The sequence below is a fragment of the Pristiophorus japonicus genome, unplaced genomic scaffold, assembly GCF_044704955.1.
Source record: "Pristiophorus japonicus isolate sPriJap1 unplaced genomic scaffold, sPriJap1.hap1 HAP1_SCAFFOLD_785, whole genome shotgun sequence".
NCBI lineage: Eukaryota > Metazoa > Chordata > Chondrichthyes > Pristiophoridae > Pristiophorus > Pristiophorus japonicus.
In genome coordinates, this window is record NW_027254702.1 from 13,089 (window position 1) to 35,189 (window position 22,101).

Below are 22,101 nucleotides of genomic sequence, written 5' to 3' on the forward strand. Positions count from 1 at the left end.
CTAGACCCTGTCCCTGTTTATATTACACTGGATCCTGCCTCTGTTTATATTACATTAGACCCTGTCCCTGTTTATATTACACCAGACCCTGTCCCTGTTTATATTACATTAGACAGTATCTCTGTTTATAAATAGAAGTATAGAGTACGAAAGTGTGGATATTATGATGAACTTGTACAAAGCACTGGTTCGGCCTCAACTGGAGTATTGTGCCCAATTGTGGGCAACACACTTTAGGAATAATGTGAAGGCCTTAGAGAGGATGCAGAAAAGATTTACGAGAATGATTCCAGGGATGAGGGACTTCAGTTACCTGGACAGACTGAAGAAGCTGGGGTTGCAAGGGGGTTAGAGTATAAAAGCAGAGAAGTCCTGCTACAACTGTACAGGGTATTGATGAGGCCACACCTGGAGTACTGCATTCAGTTTTGGTCTCAGTGTTTAAGGAAGGATATACTTTCATTGGAGGCAGTTCAGAGAAGGTTCACTAGGTTGATTCCTGAGTTGAGGTGGTTGACCTATGAAGAAAGGTTGAGTAGTTTGGGCCTATACACATTGGAGTTCAGAAGAATGAGAAGTGATCTTATTGAAACATAAAAGATACTGAGGGGGCTTGACAAGGTAGATGCAGAGAGGATGTTTCCACTCATAGGGGAATCTTGAACCAGGGGGCATAGTTTCAGAATAAGGGGTTGCCCATTTAAAACTTAGATGAGGGGGAATTTCTTCTCTTGAGTGTTGTAAATCTGTGGAATTCTCTGCCCCGGAGAGCTGTGGAGGCTGGGTCATTGAATATATTTAAGGTGGAGATAGACAGATTTTTGAGCGATATGGGAGTAAAGGTTTATGTGGAGTGGGCAGGGAAGTGGAACTGAGTCCATGATCGGATCAGCCATGATCTTATTGAATGGTTGAGGACCAGAGGACACAGATTTAAGGTGATGGGCAAAAGAACCAAAGGCGACACAAGAAAAAACCTTTTTGCATAGCGAGTGGTTAATATCTGGAATGCACGGCCTGAAAGGGTGGTGGAGGCAGACTCAATCACGGCTTTCAAAAGGGAGTTGGATAAGTGCCTGAAAGAAAAACAGTTGCAGGGCTGTGGGGTAAGAGCGGGGGAGTGGAACTGGCTGAGGTGCTCTTGCAGAGAGCTGGCACGAGCTCGATGGGCCAAATGGTCTACTTCCATGCTGTAACCATTATCTGATTCTATGGTTCTAACTCTATTAGAATAAGCCTCTTCCCTTCTCCCTCATTTGCTGATCTTAAGTGCATCGATACTGAAAACACAGAGCGACCAATCCAGAGCCGCTCTGTATCAGGGTGGGCGCTGGATGCAGAAGTCGCTCCCTGGCCTCCTGTGTGGGTCTGTTTGTTGCATCAGTTTGAGCTGGAGTGGAGAGGGAGGGGTGAGGGCGGGGGAGGGGGGTTAGAAGCTGCTGGGTTTAATCCCCAGTACCTCTGAGCCCAGTCGGGTACACAACAATTTCCGATGAGAGACTGTCAACGGCGTTGGATTCTAGGGGAGATTAGGTTGCGAAACAGACACTAGGTTCCGCACAATGTGGAAGAGTATTGGTTTAGGAACAAGTACATCTGTAGAGGCTTTCAATGTACAGATTTGTTTTAATCTATTCTTGGGATGTGGGTGTCGCTAGTAAGGCCAGAATATATTTCCAATTTCCATTTGCCCCTTGACAAGGTGATGGTGCGCCTTCTTCTCGAACCGCTGCAGTCCGTGTGGTGACGGTCCTCCCACAATGCTGTTAGGTGAGGAGTTCCAGGATTTTCACCCAGTGACAATGTAGGAACGGTGATATATGCCCAAGTCAGGATGGTGGGAGACTTGGAGGGGAACTTGGAGGTGATGGATTTCACAAGCACCTGGTGCCTTGGTCTATCTAAGTGGGAGAGATTGTGGGTTTGGGAGGTTCTGTCAAAGTTCTGGTCGAGTTGCAGATGTATAAAGTCCCTCCCCTTCACCCCACCCACCTCTCCCTCTACCCATCGAGGCCAGAGTCTTGTGTAGGCCCAGACCAGGTGGTGGGTTCCCGTCCCTGAAGTACATCAGTGACCAGTTGGGTTTTTATGACAATCCGACAGCTGTCATGGTCACTTTTTTTCTGCTGATGGCCGCACAAATAGCCAGGTTCATTCAGCTCAATTTCACAACCTACCTTAGTGTTTTTGTGGGTTTTCTCTCACCCAACCTTTTTCCTGTTTGAAATTCATTTTACAGGGTAATAAACGGGGAGGATTTGTCGACCGGAGGCTCAAACCAAACATCACATTAAGATCTGACGGCCACTCGAATCGTCGGGACCTGAATATCATCGGCCTTTGACCATGGAAGCAAAAAACACTGTTCACAGCGGGGAGAAAGGATGCACGTGCTCTGTGTGTGAACAAGGCTTCAGTCGATCATCCAACCTGGAGAGACACAAGTGCAGTCACACTGGGGAGAAACTGTGTAAATGTGCGGATTGTGGGAAACGTTTCAAATGCCCGTCCCAGCTGGAAACACATCGGCGGGGTCACACTGGGGAGAGGCCGTTCAGCTGCTCCGACTGCAGGAACGGATTCACTACATCATCCGACCTGCTGAGACACCAGCGAGTTCACACTGGGGAGAGGCCGTTCACCTGCTCCGACTGCGGGAAGGGATTCACTCGGTCATCCAGCCTGCTGGAACACCAGCGCGTTCACACTGGGGAGAGGCCGTTCAGCTGCTCCGACTGCGAGAAGGGATTCAATACATCATCCAACCTGCTGAGACACCAGCGAGTTCACACTGGGGAGAGGCCATTCACCTGCTCTGAATGTGGGAAGAGATTCACTCAGTCATCCAACCTGCTGATACACCAGCGAGTTCACACTGGGGAGAGGCCGTTCACCTGCTCCGACTGCGAGAAGGGATTCACTACATCATCCGACCTGCTGAGACACCAGCGAGTTCACACTGGGGAGAGGCCGTTCACCTGCTCTGAATGTGGGAAGAGATTCACTCAGTCATCCAACCTGCTGATACACCAGCGAGTTCACACTGGAGAGAGGCCGTTCACCTGTTCCGACTGCGGGAAGGGATTCACTCGGTCATCCAGCCTGCTGGAATACCAGCGAGTTCACACTGGGGAGAGGCCGTTCACCTGCTCTGAGTGCGGGAAGGGATTCACTGCATCATCCCACCTGCTGACACACCAGCGAGTTCACACTGGAGAGAGGCCGTTCACCTGCTCTGAGTGTGGGAAGAGATTCACTGCATCATCCCACCTGCTGACACACCAGCGAGTTCACACTGGGGAGAGGCCATTCACCTGCTCTGAGTGTGGGAAGGGATTCACTACATCATCCCACCTGCTGACACACCAGCGAGTTCACACTGGGGCGAGGCCGTTCACCTGCTCTGAGTGTGGGAAGGGATTCACTACATCATCCCACCTGCTGATACACCAGCGAGTTCACACTGGAGAGAGGCCGTTCACCTGTTCCGACTGCGGGAAGGGATTCACTCGGTCATCCAGCCTGCTGGAACACCAGCGAGTTCACACTGGGGAGAGGCCGTTCACCTGCTCTGAGTGTGGGAAGGGATTCACTGCATCATCCCACCTGCTGACACACCAGCGAGTTCACACTGGAGAGAGGCCGTTCACCTGCTCTGAGTGTGGGAAGAGATTCACTGCATCATCCCACCTGCTGACACACCAGCGAGTTCACACTGGGGAGAGGCCATTCACCTGCTCTGAGTGTGGGAAGGGATTCACTACATCATCCCACCTGCTGACACACCAGCGAGTTCACACTGGGGCGAGGCCGTTCACCTGCTCTGAGTGTGGGAAGGGATTCACTACATCATCCCACCTGCTGACACACCAGCGAGTTCACACTGGGGCGAGGCCGTTCACCTGCCCTGAGTGTGGGAAGGGATTCACTGAGTGATCCAACCTGCTGATACACCAGCGAGGTCACACTGGGGAGAGGCCGTTCACCTGCTCTGAGTGTGGGAAGGGATTCACTCAGTCATCCAACCTGCTGAAACACCAGCGAGTTCACACTGGGGAGAGGCTGTGCACCTGCTCCGATTGTGGGAAGGAATTCACTGAGACATCCAGCCTACTCTCACACCAGCGAGTTCACACTGTGGAGAGGCCGTTCACCTGCTCAGAGTGTGGGGAGGGATTCACTCGATTATCCCATCTGCTGACACACAAGCGAGCTCACAAGTGACTGCAGGGGTGGGATTCTGCTGTTATTGCTGCTGTTAATCACATCCCGGCTGAATCGTGTTTATTCTGAAAGTTGGGGTTTGTTTCCGCTGAAATTAATAACTCCTGTAACTGGATTGGAATTTGATATTTAGGATATATATAAATAAATTAGAGTTGCTTTCAACACATTTCTGTAGATTTTTGACTTTCCCGCCCGAGTATTTAGCATCACCTGGCTGGAGCTCAGAGAGGACAATCTGGGGGAGGATTGTATGGGGAGAGAACTTCAGCCTGGACACAGTCCTTCAGGGCCACACTGAGAGGGGCAAACGGCACTTTGGTCTTTTTCATCTCTCTTCACTGACAGCAAAGTCACCGTGCGGGTTAATCTTGACGGGTGTAAGGTGCGGATGTTATCCACCCAAGGGTGTTTTAAAGAGATGGGACGGGTGCTCTGTCAGCCCATATCTCCAACAGCTCAGTAGAGTCATGGGTTGTTCCCTGAGATGAAAGGCAGCACACGTAGTTTCCATTTTGCAAATTAGGCACAAATCAGAGCTCGGGAACTGAAGGCCCATCAATGTGACCTCGATCACCGGGAAGATACGTGAAGGGATCCCGAGAGATGCTGTTTTCGATCATGGGGTAAGGGAAGAAGCCATTGGAGATACTGAACACGGATTCCAGTAAAAAAGGTCATGTCTTACAAACTAGCTTGAGTTTGTAAAGAAGTTGTTAGGTTGGTGGATGGGGGAATCCGGTTGACATTATCTACCTCAGGGGTGTCAAACTCATTTTCTATGGTGGGCCTGATCCAATATCCTGACACTTGGCATGGGCCACATTCAGCAAAAGCTATTAAAATAGGAATAAATGAAGATAAACTACATCAGAATTTACATTTAGATTGTATTTACTGCTGCTGCTGCCGATCCCTGGCACCCCTTAGCTCGAGCATTGGTGAACTGACCTGCTCAAACCATAACCACAAGGATATCGGTGCCTGGTTCTCCCTGTGACCACAAGGCTGCGTCACTGTCACACACAGATACCGTTTCCTTGTTTCACATCTCCATACAAACACCATCACTTCACACATTCCCTTTCTACACAACTGCAGCAGACATGAGCAAGGACGTGAGGCTTATTAAAAACACATTTCATTACAGCAAAAGTTACACTGGGAGAAATGTTCAGTTATTTCCCATTACAGGCAAAATGCCAGGCAAACCAGCAGCACGCTGGCACCTGAACAGTTTCTCATCGGCCAACAGACTTTTCTTAAATATATTTGCTGCGTGGATATAAACGTAAACCAGCTTTGCAGGCATGATGCTCTATTCACACATTGAAGGTGGAAGAGATGCTCTGGGGCACAAGCTAAGTCCAGTAGCTGAAAGTGATCAACAGACTGGGTTTTGTGTTTAGTCATAGAAACATAGAAAATAGGTGCAGGAGTAGGCCATTCGGCCCTTCGAGCCTGCACCGCCATTCAATGAGTTCATGGCTGAACATGCAACTTCAGTACCCCATTCCTGCTTTCTCGCCATACCCCTTGATCACCCTAGTAGTAAGGACTACATCTAACTCCTTTTTGAATATATTTAGTGAATTGACCTCAACAACTTTCTGTGGTAGAGATTTCCACAGGTTCATCACTCTCTGGGTGAAGAAGTTTCTCCTCATCTCGGTCCTAAATGGCTTTCCCCTTATCCTTAGACCGTGACCCCTGGTTCTGGACTTCCCCAACATTGGGAACGTTCTTCCTGCATCTAACCTCTCTAAACCAGTCAGAATTTTAAACGTTTCTATGAGATCCCCTCTCATTCTTCTGAACTCCAGTGAATACAAGTCCAGTTGATCCAGTCTTTCTTCATATGTCAGTCCCGCCATCCCGGGAATCAGTCTGGTGAACCTTCGCTGCACTCTCTCAATAACAAGAATGTCCTTCCTCAAGTTAGGAGACCAAAACTGTACACAGTACTCCAGGTGTGGCCTCACCAAGGCCCTGTACAACTGCAGTAACACCTCCCTGCCCCTGTACTCAAATCCCCTTGCTATGATCCCAGGCGTGTTACCAATACCAGCAAAATCGAAGCCCATGGAATAAAAGGGACAGTGGCAGCATGGATACTCAGTTGGTTAAGTGAGAGGAAACAGAGCATTGTGGGGAAAGGTTGTTTTTCAGACTGTAGGAAGGTACACGGTGGTGTTCCCCAGGGCTCGGTACTGGGGCCACTGCTTTTCCTGATCAATATTAATGACACAGACCTGGGTGTACAGGGCACAATTTCCAAATCTGTAGATGGATCAAAACTTGGAAGTATAATGAATGGTGAGGGGATGGTGATAGACTTCTGGAGGACACAGACATGTTGGTGAAATGGGTGGACACAGTACAGTGAATGGTGAAGAGGATGGTGATAGACTTCAGGAGGACACAGACAGGTTGGTGAAATGGGTGGACACAGTACAGTGAATGGTGAGGGGATGGTGATAGACTACAGGAGGACACAGACAGGTTGGTGAAATGGGTGGACACAGTACAGTGAATGGTGAGGGGATGGTGATAGACTTCAGGAGGACACAGACAGGTTGGTGAATTGGACAGACACGTGGCAGATGAAATTTAACACAAAGGTTTGAAGTGATACATTTTGGTAGGAAGAACGAGGAGCGGCAATATAAACTAAAGGGTACATTTTTAAAGGGGGTACATGAACAGAGAGACCTAGGGGTCTATGTGCACAAATCGTTGAAGGGGGCAAGGCAGGTTGAGAAAGCAGTTTAAAAATGCTTACAGGATCCTGGGCATCATAGAGGCATAGATTACAAAACATGGATATTATGATGGACCTCTATAAAATACAGGTTCGGCCTCAAACATAGAAACACAGAAAATAGGTGCAGGAGCAGGCCATTCGGCCCTTCGAGCCTGCACCACCATTCAATGTGATCATGGCTGATCATGCAACCTCAGTGCTCCACCCCTGCCTTCTCTCCATACCCGCTGATCCCTTTAGCCATAAAGGCCACATCTAACTCCCTTTTGAATATAACCTAATGAACTGGACTGAACAACTTTCTGTGGTAGAGAATTCCACAGGTTCTCAACTCTCTGGGTGAAAAAATTTCTCCTCATCTCGGTCCTACATGGCTTACCCCTTATCTTTAGACCATAACCTCTGGTTCTGGACTTCCCCAACATCAGGAACATTCTACCTGCATCTAACATGTCCAGTCCCGTCAGAATTTTATAAATTTCTAAGATATCCCTTCTCATTCTTCTAAATTCCAGTGAGTATAAGCCTAGCCGATCCAGTCTTTCCTTGTATGTCAGTCCTGCCGTCCCGTGATCGGTCTGGTGAAACTTCGCTGTACTCCCTCAATAGCAAGCACGTCCTTCCTCAGATTAGGAGACCAAAACTGCACACAATACTCAAGGTGTGGTCTCACCAAGGCCTTGTACAACTGCAATAAGACTTCTCTGCTCTTATACTCAAATCTCCTCGCTATGAAGGCCAGCATACCATTTGCTTTCTTTACTGCCTGCTGTACCTGCATGCCTATCTTCAATGACTGATGTACCATGAAACCCAGGTCTCTTTGCACCTTCCCTTTTCATAATCTGTCACCATTCAGATAATAATCTGCCTTCATGTTTTTGCCACCAAAGTGGATAACCTCACATTTATCCACATTATACTGCATCTGCCATGCATTTGCCCATTCACCTAACCTGTTCAAGTCCCCCTGCAGCCTCTTAACATCCTCCTCACAGCTCGCACTGCCACCCAGCTTCGTGTCATCTGCACTATCTGCAACTGGAGTATTGTGTCCAATTCTGGGCACCGCATTTTTGAAAGTATGTGGAGGCCTTGGAGAGGTTGCAGAAAAAATTTACAAGATTGATTCCAGGGATGAGGGACTTCAGTTACTTGGATAGACTGGAGAAGCTGGGATTGTTCTCCTTAGAGCAGAGATTGAGAGGAGATTTGTTGGTTTTTAAAATCATGAGGAGTCTGGACAGAGTTGATAGAACCTGTTCCCATTGGCGGATGTGTCAAGAAGCAGATGACACAGATTTAAGGTGATGGGCAGAAGAACCAAGGGCGACGTCAGAAAAGCCCTTTTTACGCAGCGAGTGGTCAGTCTCTGGAATGCACTGCCGGAAAGGGAGATAGAGGCAAACTCAATCAAAGCTTCCAAAAGGGAGTTGGGTAAGTACAAGAAGGAGAGAAGTTTGTGGGGCTACGGGAAAGGGTGGGGGAGTGGGACCAGCTAACCAGAGCCGGCACGGGCTCGATGGACCAAATGGCCTCCTTCCGTGCTGTAACCACTCTCTGATTGTAAAGGTGATGATAAAGCTCTTGTCCAGGACGCTGCATCTCCCAGGCACTGGGACCCAGTGAGGAACAGAGACCCTGAAGCCCCACCCACTGGGGAGCCCAAGCCCCTCCCACCCAGGCTCAGCCCCGCCCACTGGGGGGGAACCACAAGCCCCTCCCACCCGGGCTCAGCCCCGCCCACTGGGGAGCCCAAGCCCCACCCACTTGGGGCCCAAGCCCCTTCCACCCAGGCTCAGCCCCGCCCACTGGTGGCCCTAGCCCCTCCCACCTGGGCTCAGCTCCACCCACTGGGGGCCCAAGCCCCTCCCACCCTGGCTCAGCCCCGCCCACTGGGGGCCCAAGCCCCTCCCACCCTGGCTCAGCCCCGCCCACTGGGGGGCCACAAGCCCCGCCCCTCACACACTCGAATTGTTGAGAGTTTCGATGAGGGACTCAGTGAGGGCTTTTTTCAACTGGTATTCCAGGCTGTGAGAGAAGGGGAGCAGCATTTACAGAGCAAAGTCCCAGTCCACATCACACCCAGGTCAGACACAATTACTGCATTCATCAGAGCCCCAATATCATCGGGCTCTGAGTGTGGAAGGGCAAATGTTTGTCTGTTCTGTGTGTGGGCAAAGATTTCAAACATTCAAACATCAGTGTGACTGGAAAAGCACCAACTCGAGTGAGAGTATTCCAGTGCACCGACTGTGGAAAGGGCTTTTACCAGTTACACAACCTGAAAAAACATCGCACCATTCATAGCGGGGAGAAACCGTACACATGTTGTGTGCGTGAACGAGGCTTCAACTGATCGTCCAACTATGGAGAGTCACAAGGACACACACCATGGAGAAACTGTGTAAATGTGGGGACTGTGGGAAGGGATTCAATTCCCCCTCCCAGCTGGACACTCATCAACGCAGTCACACCGGGGAGGCCGTTCAGTTGCTCTTGCTGTCTGAAGACTTTCAAAGAATCATCAAACCTGCTGAAATACCAACAAATGTTCACTGACGAGGGATCATTTAGGTGCTGTCACTGTGCAAAGACATTTGCTCACTCGTCCAACCTACTGAAACACCAGTGAGTTCACATCAGGTAAAGGTTGTTCACCTGCTCCGTATGTGGGAAGGGAGTCACTCATTCATCTAAACTGCTGACCCACAAGTGAGTTCACACTGGGAAGAGGCCATTCTCCTGCTGCATGTGTGGGATGAGATTTACTCCGTCATGCAACCTCTGGACACACCAGCTTGTTCACACTGATAATAGATCTTTGAAATGTTCTGACAGTGAGAAGAGCTTTAAAAGCACAAAGGTTCTGCTGACACACCAGCGAATTCACACTGCGGAGATGCTGTTCACCTACCCCGAGTGTGCAAAGGGACTCACTAATTTATCCAACCTGCTGAGGCACCAGCAAGTTCACAAGTGAGTACAGGGATTGGATTCTGCTGTTAATCATATCCAGGACTGAACCATGTTCATTCGGGCAGTTGGGGTTTGGTAAAACTGATGTTAGTAACCCCTATAACTGGGCTGGAGTTTAATCTGTATCAATGTCCAATAAATCAGGTTTGTGTCCCACACACACAGTGTGTCAGGTCCTTGATTTCTCGACAATAAGCCAAACTGATTGCACACTTGTTACAAATTGTGTGGAATACATCTGAGAACTGAGTTCTCACAACTTTTTTAAAGATGGATCTACCAGGTGTCCAAGTCTGACAGGAAATACATTTCTATTATATCACAGGTCCAGTCCAACTATCCAGGGCAGTGAGTCCCTGTAATATTGTTTTTTAACCTATGGGAAATATTCTGATAATCTGTTATTGTCACAGGGCAAAGCAGTATTTTTAGTTTAACATCAATTTAATCAAACTCAATGGGCAATTGATCTTCAAAGGGACAGTGTCGGCAGTTCTGAAGCTCATTTCTCTCTGTGAGTAAGTCAGAATGAGAAGCTGATGTTTCACAAAGGGAGACCTCGCCAGACAAAAGGACATTGGTGGCGTTTAACAGGCTGTTTGTGTCACTGGGCTACAGGAGGCTATTTGTGACATAAGGAAAGCTGGTCACAGCAAACAAACAGTTTACCGGCCTGTCCAGGGCCCACTCAGACCCCACCTTCTCTCTCTCACTATTGGTTGTGCTGCAGTAATTGCTCCTCTGACCTTTCCTCTCTTGTCCCTCCTACACCCCTAATACACGGCCCTACACAATCTCCCTCCCCCTACATCCTCACTGTGCTGGAACCCACACCAGTCTTCCCATCTGCTCCTTGTTCTCTCCCTGGATCCTGAAACTGCAGAACTAACTCTTCCTCTCCTGAAGTCTACAGGCTCTAAAACTGAAGCTTGGTGGCCCTCAGTCCCTACTCCGTGATTTACCTCCCCTTCTCTCCTCCTCTTTCCCCCTTGGTTGTGTTCTACACTCTGGGCCTTGGCCTTCCCCAGGGATTCTCAGTATGAACAGGGGGATGTGTGTTGAGACAGGATGTCCCACCTCTCCACCTTTAAAGGGACATGGAGAGGACCCGCTGGGCTGAATGGCCCTGCTTTATGACATCACTGCAGTGCCTAGCAACCACCCTCCCTGAGCCTTGCTCATTATAGAAACATAGAAACATAGAAAATAGGTGCAGGAGTAGGCCATTCGGCCCTTCGAGCCTGCACCGCCATTCAATGAGTTCATGGCTGAACATGCAACTTCAGTACCCCATTCCTGCTTTCTCGCCATATCTCTTGATCCCCCTAGTAGTAAGGACTACATCTAACTCCTTTTTGAATAAATTTAGTGAATTGGCCTCAACAACTTTCTGTGGTAGAGAATTCCACAGGTTCACCACTCTCTGGGTGAAGAAGTTTCTCCTCATCTCGGTCCTAAATGGCTTACTCCTTATCCTTAGACTGTGACCCCTGGTTCTGGACTTCCCCAACATTGGGAACATTCTTCCTGCATCTAACCTGTCTAAACTCGTCAGAATTTTAAACGTTTCTATGAGATCCCCTCTCATTCTTCTGAACTCCAGTGAATACAAGCCCAGTTGATCCAATCTTTCTTGGGCTGGGTTGAGCTCAGTGCTGTTACAGGAAGGGAAACAGGAACAGGATTTGGCCCGTGTGGAACCCAGGATTAATGGGGAGAGGTACAGGATCAATTTATACCTTATTGAGTGAGAATGTCAGTGTCCCGGACACTCCCTGTCCCTCAGTATCTGTGTCGGGGAGCGACCGATGGATTCACTCTGTATCTAGCCCGTGCAGTGCCCGACTGGAAAGTGGTTGATGCTGGCACGAGGTGCTTAGCTCAATGAACACAACATTTAACCCAAAGATGATCAGATTAACCAATCAGCTTCTCCCCTGGGCACAGGTCCTGAAGGACTGGGAGTGTCTCTAATAATTTGGCTGCTGTCCTTGATCAAATTTAAACACCTCACTCATCACTTTTTAAAATTCCTTCATGCGATGTGGGTGTCGCCTCTCACCTCTCATTCTTCTAAACGTTAGAGAATATAGGCCTGGTCTACTCAATCTCTCATAGGACAACCCCCCCATCCCAGGAATCAGTCTGGTGAACCTTCATAGAAACATAGAAACATAGAAAATAGGCGCAGGAGTAGGCCATTCGGCCCTTCTAGCCTGCACGGCCATTCAATGAGTTCATGGCTGAACATTCAACTTCAGTACCCCATTCCTGCTTTCTCGCCATACCCCTTGATCCCCCTAGTAGTAAGGACCTCATCTAACTCCTTTTTGAATATATTTAGTGAATTGGCCTCAACAACTTTCTGTGGTAGAGAATTCCACAGGTTCACCACTCTCTGGGTGAAGAAGTTCCTCCGCATCTCGGTCCTAAATGGCTTACCCCTTATCCTTAGACTGTGACCTCTGGTTCTGGACTTCCCCAACATTGGGAACATTCTTCCTGCATCTAACCTGTCTAACCCCGTCATAATTTTAAATGTTTCTTTGAGGTCCCCTCTCATTCTTCTGAACTCGTTGCACTCCCTCTGATACGTTCGTAATAAACTGAATACTGTGTACAATGAGCAAGTGTGACCTTAGCTCCTTTAATAAGATTTCAGAGTGCAGGTACCGTGTGGGTGGCCTGCTTATATACTGTGCTCCCAAGAGATGCTGGGATCCCTTGGGACTCCAACAGGTAGGCCCTCTGGTAGTAGTGTAATACAGGTTACAAGGGGTTAAATACATAACATCACTCCCCCGTGAAGTCAATAGTACACTTATTTACAAGGTGAGATGATCTGGGGCTTTTCACTCCCTTGTCGATTGTCTCGGTACAAATGCGAATGTGGATGAGGTGGTTAGTTCTTCACTGGGCTGCTGGGGATGGTGAGTTCAGCTTCATGGTCAACCATGATGTCAGTTGCCACTTGTGTGTGTGTTGGAGGGTCAAAGTTGGTGGTGTCTTCTTTGGGTTGTTCGTAGCTGTTGGTGAACTGTAATTTGATTTGGTCCAAATGTTTTCTGCATGTTAGTCCATTGGACAATTTGACCTGGAACACCCTACTCCCTTCCTTGGCTATGACCGTGCCAGCGAGCCATCTGGGACCCTGTCCATATTTGAGTACAAACACAGGATCATTGATCTCAATATCGCATGACAAATTTGTGCGGTCATGGTACATACTTTGTTGATGCCGCCTGCCCTCCACGTGATCATAGAGATCAGGGTGGACAAGAGAGAGCCTTGTTTTGAGCACGCTTTTCATGAGCAGCTTGGCTGGGGGAACGCCGGTGAGTGAGTGGGGTCTGGTGCGGTAGCTGAGCAGCACTCGGGATAGGCAGAACTGCAGGCAGCCTTTCGACACGCATTTCAGGCTTTGCTTGATGGTCTGAACTACCCACTTTGCCTGGCTGTTGGATGTGGGCTTGAATGGGGCAGATGTGACGTGCTTGATCCCATTGCAGGTCATGAATTCCTTGAATTCAGAACTGGTGAAACACGATCCATTGTCACTGATCAGGACATCAGGAAAGCTGGGCAAGGCAAACATGGCTCGTAGGCTTTCAATAGTGGCCGTGGACGTGCTTACAGACATTATTGCACATTCAATCCATTTTGAGTAAGCATCCACGACAACCAAAAACATTTTGCCTAGAAATGGGCCCGCGTAGCCCACATGGATCCTCAACCACGGTTTGGAGGGCCACGACCACAAACTTAGCACTGCCTCTCTGGGTGCATTGCTCAGCTGAGAGTAAGTATTGCACTGGCGCACGCATGACTCTAAATCTGAGTCAATGCCGGGCCACCACACATGGGATCTGTCTATGGCTTTCATCATTACAATGCCTGGGTGTGTGCTGTGCAGTTCACAAATGAACATATCTCTGCCTTTCTTGGGCACGACCACACGATTGTCTCACAACAGACAGTCCGCCTGCAGGGACATTTCGTCTTTGTGCCTGTGGAATGGCTTAATCGCCTCCTGCATCTCCGCTGGGCACCGGACCAGCTTCCTGGAGGATAGTTTTTTTTACCAAGGACAGTAAAGGATCGTGGCTGGTCCAGGTCCTGATCCAGCGGGCTGTAATGGGGGAGTTTTCATTTTCGAATGCATCCATTACCGTGAGCAAGTCCGCTGGCTGTGCCATTTCCACCGGTGGTGGGCAATGACAGCCGACTGAGAGCATCAGCGCAGTTCTGTGTGCCCGGTCTGTGGTGGATTACTTAGTTGTACGCTGACAGCGTGAGCGCCCATCTTTGGATGCGGGCAGAGGCATTGGTGTTAATCCCTTTACTCTCAGAGAACAGTGATATGAGTGGCTTGTGGTCAGTTTCAAGTTCAAACTTGAGGCCAAATAAGTACTGGTCCATTTTCTTTACCCAGTAAACGCACGCTTTTTCAATCATGCTGTAGGCCCTTTCGGCCTTGGAAAACCTCCTGGATGCATAAGCGACCGGTTGCAAAATCCCCGATTGGTTAGCCTGTTGTAACACACACCCGACCCTGTATGACGACACATCACAAGCTAGCACTAATCTTTTACAAGGGTTATACAGGACAAGCAGTTTGTTTCAACACAACAGATTTCTGGCTTTCGGAAAGGCAGCCTCTTGTGAATTCCCCCATACCCAGTCATCTCCCTTGCGCAGTAGCACATGTAGGGGTTCTAGCAGGGTGCTTAACCCAGGCAGGAAATTACTGAAATAGTTAAGGAGTCCCAGGAACGATCGCAGCTCCATCACATTCTGTGATCTCAGCGCGTTCTTGATGGCCTCCGTCTTGGCATCGGTGGGTCTGATGCCATCTGCTGCGATTCTTCTTCCCAGGAACTCAACCTCCTGTGCCAGGAAAATATATCGAGCATTTCAACCTGAGTCCCAACTGACTAAGAACCTCTTCCAGATTCTTCAAGTGCTCGATGGTGTCCTGACCTGTAACCAGGATATTGTCCTGGAAAACCACAGTGTGAGGAACTGACTTTAGCAGGCTCTCCATGTTCCATTGGAAGATTGACGCAGCCGACCGAATCCTGAACGGGTATCTGTTATAGATGAACAGACCTTTGTTCATGCAGTTGAGGCCTTTCGAAGACTTCTCCAGCTCCTGTGTCATGTAGGCCGAGGTCAGGTCCAGCTTGGTGAATGTCTTTCCTCCAGCCAGAGTCACAAATAGGTTGGATGCCTTGGGTAGCGGGTACTGGTCCTGTAGCGAAAACCGGTTAATCGTTACTTTATATTCCCCACAAATTCTGACCGTGCTGTCTTCTTTAAGTACTGGGACAATCAGATTAGCCCACTCAGTGAATTCCACTGGCACGATGATGCCTTCTCGCTGCAGCCTGTCCAGCTCAATTTCCACTTTCTTATGCATCATATATGGTACTGCCCATGCCTTGTGGTGGATGGGTCGTGTACCGGGGATGAAATGGATTTGCACTTTCACCCCTGAGAAGCTTCCAATGCCTGGCTTGAACAACGATGGGAACCTGCTCAAAACCTGGGCACATGAGGCGTCGTTGATGGACGAAAGCGCTCGGATGTCTTCCCAGTTCCAGCGGAATTTTCCCAGCTAGCTTCTGCCAAACATTGTGGGGCCATCCCCTGGCACAATCCACAGTAGGAGTTCGTGTTCTGCTCCATCATAGGAGACTTTGACTTCTGCACTGCCAATTACAGGGATTATTTGCTTGGTGTAAGTCCTTAGTTTGGTGTGAATGGGGCCGAGCTTGGGCCTGTGTGTCTTTTTGCCCCACTGCCTGTCGATAGCCTTTTTACTCATTATCGACTGACTCGCACCCGTGTCCAGTTCCATAGATACTGGAATTCCGTTCAGTTCAACTTTCAACATTATTGGTGGATATTTTGTGGTGAATGTGTGCACCTCGTACACTTCTGCCTCCTCGGTATGAGTTTCCAATTCAGCCTGATCCACAGCGGATCGATCTTCCTCTGCAACGTGGTGGTTTGCAGGGTTTGCAGTTCACCTGCACATTCACTGGAGGTGTCCCATTGTTCTGCAACCATTGCATGCATAGTATTTGAAGTGCCATTGATGGGGCCAATGATCATCTCCACAGCACCAACAAGGTGTTAACTGCCTCGCATTAACCATTGATGGTGGACTCTGGGTCATCTGAGGTCGGGCAGCAACAGCCGGCGTGTACGTTCTGCCATGTATATTTCTGCTCGAAAACAGCATTACTTTGTGCACAGTACTGGTCGAAACGTCTTTACTCTGCGAAATCTGTTTGGTGTTGTCGCTGGTAGACATAAGTGCCTGGGCTATTGTTATGGCTTTACTTAGATTCGGAGTTTCAACAGTCAATAGTTTGCGAAGGATTAGCTCATGGCCAATGCCCAGTACAAAAAAGTCTCTAAGCATTTGTTCTAGGAATCCCTCAATTCACAATATCCTGTGAGGCGCCTTAGTTCGGCGACATAGCTCGCCAATTACTGGCACTCTGACCGTTGACATGTGTAGAATTGATATCTCGCCATAAGAACACTTTCCTTACGATTTATTTGCTCCTGGACCAGCGTACACAATAATTCATAAAATTTAGCTGTTGGTTTTGCCGGAGCTAGGAGATTCTTCATGAGGTCATAGGTTGTTGCCCCACAGACAGTTAGGAGGATCTCCCTTCATGTGGCAGCGTTCTCGTCCTCTTCCAACTCATTGGCCACGAAGTATTGGTCAAGTCTCTCCACGAAGGCCTCCCAATCATTCCCTTCTAAGAACTTCTCCAGGATACCAACAGTTCTTTGCATTTTTGCGCGGTTGTTCGTTACCTCATCGCCAATTGATAGCTCATAATAAAGGATGAAACTGAGTACTGTGTACAATGAGCAAGTGTGACCTTAGCTCCATTAATGAGACTTCAGAGTGTAGGTACCTCATGGGTGACCTGCTTATATACCTGTTGGAGTCCTAAGGGATGCTGGGATCCCTTGGGACTCCAACAGGTGGGCCCTCTGGTGGTAGTGTAATGCAGATTGCAAGGGGTTAAATACATAACACCCACGACCACCGTCCTGGGGCCAATACTTATCACTTTGCTGTGTGTGGGAGCTTGCTGTGCATGAATTAGCTGCGGCGGTTCCCACATTACAACAGCTACCACATGGGAATGTGCTGTGAGGGGCTTGCAGGGGTCCTGAGGCTGTGAATGGTGCTGTTGAAATACAATGCTGGGTGTGAGCACGTGTGAGGGGGAATGGGGCTGGGAGAGGTTACTGACTCTGTGCAGACCCAGTACAGGAAATACAATCGCTGGCCGCCCTCATCTTCATCGTCCTCCGCTGCCCCTGATGCTGATCTAACAGGCCCAGAACTATTGGTGAGTCACCACAGGCCGCACCGGGAGGGAGGGAGGGGGATAATCGTGTACAGTGGAGGAAAGGTAACCATGTTCGGGTGGGGGGTGGGTATGTACGGGGGGTGGAGGGGGCCTATGGAGGGGAGGAGGACGGGGGAGGGGGGTAACCATGTGCAAGCGGCGGGGGGGGGGAGGGAGAGAGAGGAGGGGGAGAGGGTGAGGGGGGGAGAGAGAGGGGGAGGGAGGGGGTGAGGAGGGGGAGAGAGAGGGGGCGGGAGGAGGGGAAGGGGCGAGGATGAATAGGGAGGGTGAAGAGGGGAGGGGGAGAGGGAGAGGGGGAGAGGGGAGAGGGAGGTGGGGAGAGGGGAGAGGGAGGTAGGGTGAGTGCGGGTAAGGTGCTGAGAGTGTGGGAGGGAGAGAGAGAAGGGGGAGAGAGAGGGAGGTGGACAGGAGAGGGGGAGAGGGAAGGAGAGGGGAGAGGGGGAGGGTGAGAGAGGGGGGAGAGCGAGAGAGTATATCTTGCGCTCTCTCTCAAAATCTCTCCCTCTCTGTCTCTCCCTCTCTGTCTCTCTGTCATAAGAACAGAAGAAATAGGGGCAGGAGTAGGCCATATGGTCCCTCGAGCCTGCTCCACCATTCAATACAATCTCCCCCTCCCCCTCTCAACCTCCTCCCCCTCTCAACCCCCATTCCCATCTCAACCCCCTCCCCCTCTCAACCCCCTCCCCCTCTCACCCCTCCACCTCCCTCTCCCCCTCCAATCTTGGCTGATCCGATCATGGACTCAGCTCCACTTCCCCGCTTGCTCGCCATAACCCCTTATTCCCTTATCATTTAAGAAACTATCTATTTCTATCTTAAATTTATTCAATGTCCCAGCTTCCACAGCTCTCCAAAGCAGCGAATTCCACAGATTTACAACCCTCTGAGAAAATAAATTTATCTTTGTCTGTTTTGAAAGGGCGATCCCTTATTCTAAGATCATGCCCTCTAGTTCTAGTCTCCCCCATCAGTGGAAACATTCTCTCTGCATCCACCTTGTAAAACGCCCTCATAATCTTAAATGTTTTGATAAGATCACCTCTCATTCTTCTGAATTCCAATGAGTAGAGGCCCAACCTACTCAACCTTTCCTCATAAGTCAACCCCCTCATTTCTGGAATCAACCTAGTGAGCCACCTCTGAACTGCCTCCAAAGCAAATATATCCTTTCATAAGTATGGAAACCAAAACTTCACGCAGTATTCCAGGTATGGCCTCACCAATACCCTTTATAACTGTAGCAAAACTTCCCTGCTTTTATACTCCATCCCCTTTGCAATAACAGCCAAGGTACCATTGGCCTTCCTGATCACTTGCTGTACTTGCATTCTATCCTTTTGTGTTTCATGTACAAGTACGCCCTGGTCCCGCTGTACTGAAGCACTTTGCAATCTTCCTCCATTTAAATAATAATTTGCTCTTTGATTTTTTTTCTGCCAAAGTACATGACCTCACACTTTCCAACATTATACTCCATCTGCCAGATTTTCGCCCATTCACTTAGCCTGTCTATGTCCTTTTGCAGATTTCTTGTGTCGTCCTCACACATTGCTTTTCCTCCCATGTTTGTATCATCAGCAAACTTGGTTACATTACACTCGGTCCCTTCTTCTAAGTCATGAATATAGATTGTATTAATGGTCCCAGCACTGATCCCTGCAGCATCCCAGTAGTTACTAATTGCCAAACAGAGAACAAACCATTTATCCCGACTCTCTGTTCTCTGTTAGTTAGCCAAACCTCTATCCATGCTAATATATTTCCCCAATCCCGTGAACTTTATTTTGTGCAGAAGGTGTCACATACCATGTATTTAGAAACATAGAAACATAGAAATTTACATCGCAGTAGGAGGCCATTTCAGCCCTTTATGTTCGCGCTGGCCACCAAAGAGCCACACGGCCCTTGGTCAGCAGCCCTAATGGCTAAATATAAACCTATGAACAATGACGGAAAGGCAAAGAGCACCCAGCCCAACCAGTCTGCCTCACCACAACTGTGACACCCCTTATACTGAAACATTCTACACGCCACCCCAACCAGACCCATCTGATCTCCTGGAAGAGGCAAAAACCAGGCAAAAACCCAGGCCAATTTAGAGAGACAAAATATGGGAAAATTCCTCTCCGACCCATCCAGGTGATCGAAAATAGTCCAGGAGATCATCCTGGTTGTATTTTATTCCCTGCAGCACTCACCATTATATCTGCTCCATCCACCAAAAGGTCATGCAGTCTAATCCCAATTACAGCTCTAGGTCTGTAACTGTGCAGGTTACGGCACTTTAAGTGCCCATCCATCCATCTCTTAAAAGTAGTGAGGGTTTCTGCATCCACCACTCTTCCAGGCAGTGAGTTCCAGATCCCCACAACCCTCTGCGTTAAGAAACCAACCCCCCCCCCCACAACAAATCCCCTCTAAAACTTCCACTAACCACCTTAAAACAATGCCCCCTCGCAATAGACCCCTCCACCAATGGAAATAGACCCTTATTATCCACTATGTCCAGGCCCCTCAATATTTTGTACATCTCAATGAGGTCTCCTCTCAACCGTCTGTTCCAATGAGAACAAACCCAGCCTATCCAATCTGTCCTCATAACTAAGATTCTCCATTCCAGGCAGCATCCTAGTAAATCTCCTCTGCACCCTCTCTAGTGCAATGACGTCCTTCTATAATACGTCGACCAGAACTGCAAGCAATACTCGAGCTGTGGCCTAACCAAAGTATTATACAATTTAAGCATAACCTCCCTGCTCTTTTATTCAATGCCTCAGCCAATAAAGGCAAGCATTCGATATGCCTTCTTAACCACCTTATCCTCCTGGCCTGCCACTTTCAGGGATCTGTGTACAAGCACTCCAAGGTCCCTTTGTTCATCTACACTATTAAGTGGCCTATCGCTTAATGTGTATGCCCTATCCGTATTAGCCCTCCCAAAGTGCATTACCTCACACTTCTCTGAATTAAATTCCATTTGCCACTGGTTTGCCCACCTGACCAGTAGATTGATATCCTCCTGCAGCCCATTACGTTTCTCTTCATTATCAACCACACAGCCAATTTTAGTCTCGTCTGCAAACTTCTGAATCATACTCCCTATATTCAAATCTAAATCGTTGATATATACCATGAAAAGAAAAGGACCCAGTACTGAGCCCTGCAGAATCACACTGGAAATATTCTTCCAGTCACAAAAACATCCATCAATCATTACCCTTTGCTTCTTACTCCAAGCCAATTTTGGAATCAATTTGCCACTTTGCCCTGGATCCCATGGGCTTTAACCTTCATGATCAGTCCATCATGTGGAACCTTATCAAAAACCTTGCTGAAGTTCATATATACTACATTGTACACACAACCCTCATCGACCGTCTCGGTTACCTCCTCAAAAAATTCAATCAGGTTAGTCAGAAACGACCTTCCCTTAACAAATCCTTGCTGACTGACCCTAATTAATCCTTGCCTTTCCAAATGCAGGTTAGGCTGACAGGCCTGTAATTATTCGGCCGATCCCTTTCTCCCTTCTTAAACAAGGGTACTACATTAGCAGTCCTCCAATCCTCCGGCACCATGCCCAGATCCAAAGAGGACTGGAAAATGATGGTCAAGGCCTCTGCTCTTTCCTCTTTTGCATTCGTTCATGGGATGTGGGCGTTCCACAGGTTACCTCGTAAACAGCTGGCGACCAAAGCGGCCTGGAAGAGTGCTCCAGCCACCGACGGAGTGAAGAAGCCTCATCGCTACAGACCCGGCACCGTGGCTTTGAGGGAGATCCGCCGCTACCAGAAATCCACCGAGCTGCTGATCCGCAAACTGCCCTTCCAGCGCCTGGTGCGGGAGATCGCTCAGGACGTCAAGACCAACCTGCGCTTCCAGAGCTCGGCCGTCATGGCCCTGCAGGAGGCCAGCGAGGCTTACCTGGTGGGGCTCTTTGAGGACACCAACCTGTGCGCCATCCACGCCAAGCGAGTCACCATCATGCCCAAAGACATCCAGCTGGCCCGCCGCATCCGCGGGGAGTGCGCCTAGACACCCCCTGCCTCGGCTCGGAGCTTCAGCACCAAGTGAAACAACAACTCTTTTCAGAGCCACCAAATCAACAAAGGAAAGAGCTGCGATCTCCTGTAACCAGAGCTTCGTGTTGTTCATTAACCCATTGTAGGGACGGGCAGAGGGTGTGGTATTGATTACTGATCGTGTGTTCATATACCAGCTCGGTTCACATGAGCTTTGACTAATATAAACTAATGAGCCCTTTAATATTTTCAGAAACTGACATCGGCTTTGCGTCGCTCTGACCTCGAGTTCCCCGGGGCAGAGCACAGATTTCCCCATTCGGTGTTGCCGGAGAATGGGGGCAGGCAGATCTGGGAAGCACTGCAATGGATCCGGGTCCTGTATGTGTATATCGCTCGCTGATGCAGTGCAGTGTAAACTGACTGGCTTAGCAGAGAAATACACAGCCGGAACGGCCGGAGCTCCCGAGAACAAAAACAGCATTCAAACTATCTCAAACCAGACAAGAATTAAACTAGGCCCTTTCATTACTATATTAATTCATCATCGCCGACTCTCTAGTTTTCAGACACATTAAATAATATTTAAGGAACCGGTGGCGGTATTCATACAATTGTTGAGTGACAACTGTAGTTCAGTTATTCGCTGTTAACTGGAAGAGTGTATGTGTGAGTAGAGAACCGTAACTGAAAACTCTCGCATACG

General features: G+C 48.9%; 1 protein-coding gene across 1 annotated transcript; it reads left to right on the forward strand.

The window, feature by feature from the left end:
• Nucleotides 1-9,829: 9,829 nt before the first annotated feature.
• LOC139256826 (histone H3-like) lies at nucleotides 9,830-21,408 on the forward strand (the record flags this gene model as incomplete). The annotated part of the gene is made up of 2 exons (XM_070874333.1): nucleotides 9,830-9,967; nucleotides 21,042-21,408. Coding segments are annotated over 2 exons (505 nt in total), but the record flags the coding sequence as incomplete, so codon positions are not given.
• Nucleotides 21,409-22,101: the final 693 nt, after the last annotated feature.